At 39.1% G+C, this 10,558-nt stretch overlaps 1 protein-coding gene across 3 annotated transcripts in view; it reads left to right on the forward strand.

Moving 5' to 3' along the window:
- The window catches only part of LOC116400734 (thyrotropin receptor-like), a 34,037-nt gene extending 29,147 nt beyond the window's left edge, over positions 1-4,890 (forward strand). For all 3 annotated transcript variants that reach the window (XM_031878720.1, XM_031878718.1, XM_031878719.1), the window contains 4 exons: positions 134-211; positions 411-599; positions 2,680-3,769; positions 3,845-4,890. In XM_031878720.1, the coding sequence (XP_031734580.1) occupies positions 134-211; positions 411-599; positions 2,680-3,769; positions 3,845-4,087 (1,600 nt within the window). In that variant the 3' untranslated portion in view covers positions 4,088-4,890. The remainder of the gene's footprint in view (positions 1-133; positions 212-410; positions 600-2,679; positions 3,770-3,844) is intronic.
- Positions 4,891-10,558: the final 5,668 nt, after the last annotated feature.

Genomic DNA, 10,558 nt, shown 5'->3' on the forward strand with positions numbered 1-10,558 from the left:
TTGTGTTAAAAAATATATTTTGATAAAGTAAAAAAGTGGGATTATGTGGGATTTTGTATATGTTTGTACAAAACAACAGAACAATTTTGACCATATTACTTTGCCACTTATCTATTTTATATCTATTCTACAGGTATCTTCACAGGAATATGGATCTGGAACGAATAGATGAATTAGCATTTTATGGCGTGATTCACGGCCCAACGCAATTGTGAGTGAATTGAGAGAAGAGGAATTGGTGTTCTTCTTGGAAAAATAGAGCAAATAACTACTTTGTGTTTTCTTGTCAAATAATATTCTAACGTCAAATAAAAACTATTTTTTTTGGAACTGCGGTATGCTGAGGTTGAATACCGGAACTGCCTCAGTTTTGTGTCCAAATGAATAATCTAAACTTTTTGTCTTTCCAGAGACCTTTCAGAAACCAAAGTTAGCTCTCTTCCTTTAATGGGTTTGGAGACCATTGAAAAGCTCCAAGCTAAAAACACTTGGACCCTCAAAGAACTGCCCCCCTTCAAGGCCTTTGTCCATTTACAAATTGCTGAATTGACCTTCCCAAGCCATTGTTGCGGTCTCAAAACATTGAAAAGATGGAGAGGGTAATTAAGAGAATTAAAAGTGTTGGGAAATATTTTCCCACTGTTATTCTTTCTGTCAAGCATTTGTCCTTTACATACCAAACTGTATTAAATAAAAACATTAATCAGACAGATTAGGCTGTATAAGGCAGTTATATCCAGTAGTAGACTACGAAGGCAGAGAGTAAACATTTAGTTAAAGGGCCAGTTCAAAGGCTAAAGGCCCACAGTATAGTGTATGTATTGGGGTACTCGCACAATCTGGGCCAATCTAGAGTGATTTCAATTAGTTCAGTTACTGGGAAAAAAAAAATCATGTGCATTTTTGTGCACTTTATTAACAATGTGACAGCCCTTAAACATCTAACTAGAGTGTGCCAGCAGCCTCTCGAGGCAACCATACAAATATTGATTAATGAGCTCTTCTATTTGTAATATCAAACCCTAGACATAAGATCAAAAAGAATACATCTTATTGTGTGATATTTTGGTGATTGATGAACTTTGACCATTGTGATAATTATGATCTTAGGTTATTCTTTTTTTTCCTTTTTGGCAATATTGGCCTCTTTAACTGTTTTTCAACCTAAACTAAAAAATTGCTTTTCATAATATCAAATTTCTCTGCTTTTTAATTAACTTAAAATTATATTTATTTTGTATCTATTTATCATATATATATATATATATATATATATATATATATATATATATATTAGTGCTGGGCAACGATTACAATTTTTAATCGCGATTAATCGCATGATTTTTTTGCGAATAATTGCATTGTTATGCGCAAAGTTCAATAATGAATTCAAAAGTAGTGTATTGCGCACTTTTATTTTAAAAGTACTGCTATATGAACAAAAGGGCAATAACATTTGGTTTGCAAACACTTCAAACAAATCAGGTTCTTTTTAACAGCAATATTCCCTTTACACAGTAGCAGTTATACAGTTATAATGATTCTGATAATAGATATTCAGCCGGTGTTCATAACTTTATTTTCATGTGTGTAATAGATGCAATTTGAAATATACACCTTGAAAACTGCAAACCTATCTACTTCTTTTTTTTGTTTGTTAAATTCTCAGTAGCGATAACTAAATGATACGCTTATTATACATATTCCAAACAAAAACACTTTAAAAACTCGACAATATGTATTTTAATATTGTCACTGTTGTAAATTGTTTGATTGCATGATTTACTTTTATTGTGAAGAGCATGAAAACAGGAAGTAGAATGGTACGTGTTCTTGACGCTAACAATGTCGATGATACGTAGAAAACCACATGTCGGGTGCAAGAGTGCGTTCTGTTCACTGTAACACTGTTGTAATGCAGTTCAGACAGTAAAGTATTCTGTTCAAACAAGACGTGTCTTGGTCCTCACTAGAAGCTCCACTTCACAACAGTCACGTTTGATCTGTAAAGAGACGATCGCGCGCGCGCGCGTGTGTGTGTGTGTGTGTGTGTGTGTGTGTGTGTGTGTGAGACAAGAGTGAACGACAGTGACGGAGTGTAGGAGGGATTCTGGACCTGGGGGGAAGAAGGAAGCGATGCCACACAAACACAGCTGTTCACTGCTTGCTGCCTGGTTCTTGTGTTAAAAATGTCCGCTTAATAATAAAAATAAAAAAACTGCATTAACCCGTGATAATATAATTGTCGGCGTTAATTAATTAATGCGTTAACGTGCCCAGCACTAATATATGTATTCCTGGTTCTCCCTTGCAAACCAGATTATTCTGTCAGACTATGTATCTAGTTTCTTTTTTTGGTATCTGAAAATGTACTTTGCTTGTTTACAATTAAACAAGTGTAATTAGTTTGCCAGTTGCTGCTGATGACCTTTGACATTTTTTCTTTTATATATACAGTATACGGTGAAGGTTCTGATAAATGTCTGACGCCTTATTTACAAAGTGACTACAAGTTAGCGGCCGAATGCTTTTTTGCTTTTTTCCCCACTCAGGAATTTTTGATCCTGTAGAAACTTTATGGTGTCAAAAAACTTTGTAGTATAATATTTCAACATTTGCATGCACCTAAAAAAATGAAGTACATTCTCTGATCAATAATCCATATCATCTGTTTTCAAGAAACTCTGAAGCAGTTATTTGCAACCTGACCCGGACTGCTTTGGAAAAGCTGCAGGAATCCTCTGCAGCTTTCTCTCAGAGGTATCTGGGACACAAAATCTACCATCATCTGAACGACAGCTTTGGTCTCCCAGCTGCCGACAGCAGAAATCACAATCATTGTTATAACAGCCCCATTTGCCCAACTGAACAGTCTCAAAATGAGGGTTTGTTTTACGTGGAGTTACCTACAGAGCATCCCAATGAAGGTTTTGACTTTGCACTGTGTGATGAACTTCACACAGATAATCATGGACTCTTGTGCACCCCTCTGCCAGATGCCCTGAACCCCTGTGAGGATGTGATGAGTCAAGGCTTCCTGAGGGTGTTGGTCTGGGTGGTCAGTCCATTGGCCATTTCAGCCAACTTCCTGGTGATGTTCATCCTGCTGACCAGCCAACAGAAGTTGTCCGTTACCCGTTTCCTCTTGGGTCACCTGGCATTTGCAGACTTCTGTATGGGGATATACTTACTGCTTGTTGCGTCAGTCGACCTCTACACACGCTCCCATTATTACCACTATGCTATTGCCTGGCAAACAGGAGGTGGCTGCAATCTAGCTGGAACAATATCAGTGTTTGCCAGCGAGCTATCTGTCTACACATTAACTTTAATCAGCCTTCAGCGCTGGCATGCTATCTTCTACGCAATGAGGGCGGACAGAAAAATCAGGTTACGCCATGCAGCTGTGTTTATGCTCGTCGGCTGGTTGCTGTGTGTGATCCTAGCAGTGCTTCCATTGGTTGGTGTGAGCAGTTACCAGAAAGTGAGCATCTGCTTACCCATGGACACTGAGACAACTGCTGCTCGGGCCTATGTGGTCTCTGTGCTGATGGTTAATGTCGTAGCTTTTATGGTGGTATGTTTATGTTACCTCCACATCTACTGTATGGTGCACAATCCCCAGCACCAGTCCAGCAGAAGCGATACCAGCATGGCCAAACGCATGGCTGTTCTAATTTTCACCAACTTTCTGTGTCTGGCTCCCATTTGCTTCTATGGCTTGTCTGCGGCTCTCCACCAACCATTGATGACTGTCACAGATTCCAAGGTGTGACTCTCTTGAGCTTCAATCCAATTTCGTTTTCTGTTTAAAATAAAGACTGATCTATCTTTTTCTCCATAGGTGCTGCTGGTGCTTTTCTATCCTCTCAACTCTTGTGCACACCCATTTTTTTATGCTATCCTGACAAAGGCATTTCACAGAGACATCCTGATGTTGCTGAGCCGAATGGGGCTGTGCCAGCGGCAAGCACACCTCTATCGAAGCCAACTTGTCAGTATACTGCCCTACAGCCCAGCCCCCATACCCCAAAATGCTCAAGTACAGGAATTGCCAGGCTGCAAGATGTCCCAAAATTGCTTTTAATTATTAATTAATGAATTTTTTTCTTGTAGTAATAGATCTCAAAAACAATAATTATACTTTATCCTAGAAGTCCTAGAAGTCCAATTCACAGAATTTAACCATTACACAGTATACCGTGGCCTCTTAAAATTTGTGATCCATTAATTTCTGGTATCAGTTTGCCTGGACATCTCCGGTTGTTTCTGCTTCCAAAATAATGATAAATATTAATCTTTAGGAAATGACAGCAACGGTTTAGACTTCGTCTGTGGGGGAAAGATGAGTGGAAATGTGTCTAAAACTGCATAGAAGATGTAAAGATAAGGATAACTCAGAGATAAGAGTGTGAGAAAGTAAAGGTATCAGTATGCTTCAGATACACCGTCTGAAAACCCCTCGCCTATCTGATTGTTCGTGTAACTTTTCCAAACAAGCACTATCACGATCACACCCACTTTACATAGCGTTTGGTCAGGTGTGGGAAGGAAGGCAGGGTCACTTTTTGACGGTACAACCAAGTGCAACATCATGAATATATTATAGAATATTAGTAATTATTTATGTTCATAAAAGAACATGGAAAAAACATGAAGGAAAACATGTATGTATCTCTAAGGGCCTTTGCTTTGCTCAGAGGCCATCATTATCATAATAACACTATGGACAACAAAATTCAGACGGCTGGCGTTACCGGAGTTTCGCACTTTAATCTCAGAGAGTGTCCAAGTATTTTCCTTATAAATCTACGACTCTAATATTGGAAATTCTGAGTTTTTCCTCAGAATATTACCCCCTCCCTGGCTCCTTAATTATTATCTTTTAACCTGCAATGGCCCTAACATAGTACTGTGCACACTTAAGGCCAGAATTAAAATTTGTAATAAAAAAAGTGGGTGTTAATCTACAGCTTAATAGCTCTACTTTAAGAGAATATTGCATGCTTGTTTCCTTTAATATTTTCTATAGTGTCTTTTTGTAGTTTCTATAATGTCCTTAAGAGAGAGAATGTGGCAGAAATGTCTACACAGAATTTACTGAGCAGTTATTGTTTTCAATATTTTGTGACGAACAGAACATGTTTTATCAGAGCACAATAGAGCGCAATCTAGAGAGCTGTCTTTCTAGGAGCAAACATCTGGATTTGGCTAATAATGAGAAGCTAATCGAAATGCCTGGATTTACCTCAATTACTTTAATTCCAGAGGAAATATCAGTTTCATTGTTTTTACGATTATCAACAAGAATATTTCAAATAGGCCTATAGCTAGTGAACAAAAATATTCATTATCATCATCAGCTATATGCTTTTGCTTTGTTATTAGTTATCTACTGTGGTTATTTGCATAAACACACAATTTAATTGATCGTGGAAATAAAAGATTATATTTTTATTGATTTAAAAATCTTAGCATTTGCAGCTTTATTATCAGCTGCTTAGAGTTAATTCCTCACCAAAACTACATTTAACAAGATTACATTTGACAACATCATGATAACTTATCATTTACTGACTATATATATATATATATATATATATATATACATATATAATACTTCCTAATACTGTATTGTTTAGTATACATTTTTATAGCTAATATTTTTAGGTTTTTAAAAGGCTTGATGTAAGGGCAGAAACCCCTCTGAGTTTCACATTCAAATGAATTGTACTTTTTAAAAGTGTCAAGGTTAGTGTAGGATTTCTGTGCCAATAAATTGTCTACTAATCTTGAACTGTGTTCAACTTCTTTTGCATTTGAATTTTGCTGTGATAAAAAGAGTAAATAATGACGGACAGAAGCCCTACTGTAGTTCATTGCACAGTACTGTGCTTACTTCTACGGCACTAAAGTACTGTTTAAGTTACTGTCATTCATTTTACAGTATGCAGTTAGCTCTATAGTAACTTCACTGTGGTGTAACTTATAGCAAGTTATTGGTCAATTGTTCCCAGTAAGTTACTGCATTAAGACTTGTAAATAGAAGGATTCATTTAAATCCACTTATTCGGAATGGATTTCCAAAGACAAAACACTTCACATCATCATGCTGCTGCTGCTTGACCCATTGTGCTACCACGAATGAAAGAAATGGGAGAAAATCTAATCTGAATTTTGAAACATTCCTTTCCTTCCTTCCCCTCCCTCTAAAAAAATAAACATTAGGTGATTGCTCTTGACTAATGCTACAGGGTGGGTCTGACTCCCTCCTCCTGTCGCCTGCGGGAAGAGAGGACATTGCGGGAAGAGAGGACCTCAGGGAAGAGAGGACATTATTTGCTCACTGTCTTGGATGTGTGGGGCCTTTCCCAGGTTCATTTCCTTCAGGTGTGGGTGCAGGGCTGGGGTAGAAGAGATGACAGCATGGAGAGAGATGGCGAGCGGCCAGTCGGTTGGACAAGGAGCGTTGAGAGGAAGAGAGACTTGTGTGACCGAGCCAAATAACCCCCAGAGACGAATACGGACAACAAGCCGGTGTGACTGAGCATCAACAAAGCCAGCAACAGAGGCTTGGCAGCAGATTGACGTGGGCGGTGCGGCCGATGGGGAGAGGAACTTGAGAGGAGGCGCTGGGGGATCTGTGGAGGGGTGAAGTGCGCTTTACTTTTCCTCCAAGTTAAGTACCTCTTCCTAATTCTACGTGATTGCCCAAATAATCGTGCTAGCCTCCTTTTATACAGCCCTAAGAGAAGCTATCTATGGAAGATACACAGCTGTTGGAATTGATCATAAGGTTGGGTCGAATAATTATTTGTGGTTTTTTTTGTCCTTGAGTTTAGAGTGTTGGTTTGTTTGATTTTTAAATGGATTCGACCAACTGTTCGAGAGAGATATTCTGGATGTGCCCTTAGCCTGTTTATATAATAGATACACTGAAACGCCATGTCACCTATTATACAAAATGCACTTTTTAATGTCATTCGAAGTGTCAGAGAATAGCACTTTCTATGTTTTTCTCCAACTCCATCTATCTGAGAAGCTGTGTAAAAATCAGCTGGTCAAAATAGCGTCCAGTTCCTACGTAAGAAGTTCCAATGGGTTTCTTGGCGGTATTGCAAAACCACCATATGCTATAGGTGACCCCACCCAAGGTGAACCTGGAGAATCCACTGCTGTCCACCATTGTGGTGTTCTGGCTATCAGATACCTGCTTACACAACTCAAGCAAAGAATGCTACTTGTTCTGTTGTTGGCTGCATGAACCAACAGAAAAGTCTTCATGTATTTCAAGTAAAGTTACTGCCATCATCTGAGGACTAGCTTCGATTGTAGGTCCACAGGCTGGGGTAATGTAGTAACGTTGGGTAATACAGAGAGAGATTGTGTGGACATTCCTCTCATATGAAGCCAGTTAAATAATGACAGTAGTATGTTGAAATGTGGAAAACATTTTTTCCTGGTGTGTGTATGTGTGCGTTGCTGCTCTGTTGAGTGTGTAAATTTACTTGAAAGACTGCTCTGAAGGCACAGATGAGAAAAACAAATGGTCAAACAGTTATTCCTCTTCTTGGTTGTGTAACGTTAACTTTGATTCGTTAGCACCAGTCACTAAATTGTTCAGGCCGGTGGTACAGAGAAGCTCGGCTCCCTTGAAAGAGACATGAGCTAAAATAATATAATTTATATTTTGTCTTTAGAGTTTTGCACTGTTTATTGTTATTCACCAAGACAAATCCCTTGTATGTGCTAACGTGTCCTGGCTATAAAACGATTAACGTAGCGAGTGAGACAGCAAGAAGAGAGAGAGAGCAGAGGAGAAATTATTAGTAAAGTCTGTAAACGTCTTCTCGGTGCTTCCTGACCACGCAGAGCCTATTAGAAGACATTGCAATGTGAATACTTGTTTTATTGTCATGTTGTCTCAGGCTAAATAATACATTAAAGTGTAATAACACTGTCTGTAGCGACCAGCTGAACAGAGTGTAAAGTTCCTGGATTGTTATGATTCACAGATATTGTGAACGTTGGTGCCTTTACAAAAAAAACCTCTGAGGTAACAGTCCTAACTTCGCTGGCTGAACACCATACTGTTCTTAGATCCTGAAGGAGAAATGGATAACTTGGCCCGTGCTCCACCACTTGAACCTGCAGAAGGAAGATCACGGAATTACCAGATTCTTCAAGTCGACATTCGCTGTTTTATCCCACATCAGCTTGCCGTTAAACCCGTAGGTCGGTCCCCGGTCCTAGGCAGGAAAAATTCCGCCAAACAAGTCCAAAGGAACACAATAACAACTACGAAGCAATCTAAAGTAAGAGGTTTTTGTCTGGGCACAATCCCGTTCAGTGTTGTGTAACATAACTATTGTGCTTGTTGCTGCTTTAATAATGTTGCTCCACACTGCTGAGTGTTGGTGTGTTTAAATATGCAACCGTGAGTAAAGTTGGTAAACTGTACTTCATTAGTTAAAGGTCCAGTGCTGCAGTTGTTGAGCCAGAGTTCTCTACTCGGCCTTCTGTGTGATAAAGTTACAGTAATTGATGTGAAGATCTGCCTTGTTTTGAGTGTTTTATTCTTCTTTTCTCCTTCTTTTGAAACTAACCCACACACACATACGCGCTGTTATGCTTATTTCAAACACACGTGGTGTGTAAGCGCGTCTCCATTGTGTGTCTTATTCCCTGTTAAATAATCGCGGGCCTGCCGCCATTGTTAAGTCTCACGTGACGTTATTACATGACAGTATAATGTAACAGTGAATCTGCCGTGTTTTACAGGTGATCTGAGTGACCTGATGCTTGGTCCTTGAAGCTCCTGTCTGGTGAGTTGTTGCTGAACCCAGCAGACTGTATGAGAAACCACCTCTGACCTGAGAGCTCCTTCAGTGTCTGACACAACTTGAGTCTACAAAAAACCCTCTGATGGATTACATGATCTGGACAGTTTACATACAAGTTATGCATTATGTGTACCCTATGTATATTTCAGTCTCGGGATAAAGAGCTTTATAATCAAACTGGGTTTTTGTCATTTTTAAATTTACAATGAATGATCTTGTGGTATAAGACAAATATAACATGTTATTTGACAAAGGTTTTATGTCGTTACTCTGTTGATATGAAAACAGCTCCTACACTTATCAACATACTATTAATATGATCACTTTAGTATGTCTATCACCTGGCTAGTGTTTCACATCTATTTACCACCACCACACTGATGGTCACTCTGTTGACTCTGTGAGCTACATGCTAACATGTTAGCTCTGTATCTCACATGGATGTATAAAAAGATACATTGATTGCTTTATTCTTCACTGGGCCCTGTCGATCGATTCAAATGTATCTTTAAGACTGACGTAAAGCACAGTATGTTTAAGTTTTACTGAGTTGATGCATAACGTAAATACTGAGCTGACGGGACAGAGATATAAATAGCATTGTTTACGGGAGCAGAAGCGTTGGGGAAAGCTGTTATCTTGCATGCAAATGTTCATTTCTCTCTGGATCAGATTCTTTCTGGAATGTGTGCTGTGTTTAGTTTTCGATCAATGCTTTTTATTAGTTTATTATTCAAGTAAATGTATAAAAGTGCTTCTAAACCTCTGTGTTGAGTCACACTGCTGAGGACAGCCGGCCCCTAGTAGAGCTGTTCAGAGAGAGATCGAATAACATGCAGACCTGGATGTGCTGACTAATCAGACTGGGCTCTTTTGGGAGGGGGGCTTAAAGAGACAGGCCCTGAACCAGAACTTTTCAAAGGGTAAATACAGGCTTCTGCAGGCAGACAATTTGATAAGAATAAAGTGTTTGGGAACATTACAGCATGCAAACCAGTAGAAAATGAAAATACAAGTATGAACCTGAAAATGAGTATAATAGGTCTTTGAAGGAGCCATCTTTAAAGACTGCGCTATATTGCTCCTAACTTTGCCTCTCTGCACGTAGGCCCCTCACTTTCGCTGACCCCTGACCTGAAGAGGAGAGGCTCTGCCTCGGATTCGATACCTTGATGCACTGTCAGGATCAATGCTACTATAGACAAGCCGATACAGGTCGGCTGCTGCTGGTCTCTGTGGGCCTTCAGCCTTTAGGATCACTGATTACAAAATATTTTATATATCTATAGTTTCTGACCCTGGTGCCCACTGTTTGCAAAGACTTGCAATTCCTACACTGTGGATGATCCAATATGGATGTAAACACATCACAAAAAAATGCTGAGACTCAGCACCATATAATGAAGTACAGAGCAGCACAAATTATGTGCCTTGGCACAAAACAGAAGAGCAAGTGATCCAAACCTAGGGATATTTATTGTGTAGAGAAAACGAACAAACAAATACACTATAGATTAGCAAATGGACAATTATTGTACCACTAAAAAGTACTCATTAGAATTCTTCTCCACCTAAAAAAAGATGCCTGTAGATCAGCCCACTGCAGTATGTTTGCAATAATCGAATTTTATGCCAGTAGTTGTATTTTGCAATGTCATCAAAGGACGGAAGGGTGTTGCTGCAGAGGGCTCAGTGATGTTGTTAAATTATTTGTG

The sequence above is a fragment of the Anarrhichthys ocellatus genome, unplaced genomic scaffold, assembly GCF_004355925.1.
Source record: "Anarrhichthys ocellatus isolate YVR2014 unplaced genomic scaffold, GSC_Weel_1.0 scaffold195, whole genome shotgun sequence".
NCBI classification, from domain to species: domain Eukaryota; kingdom Metazoa; phylum Chordata; class Actinopteri; order Perciformes; family Anarhichadidae; genus Anarrhichthys; species Anarrhichthys ocellatus.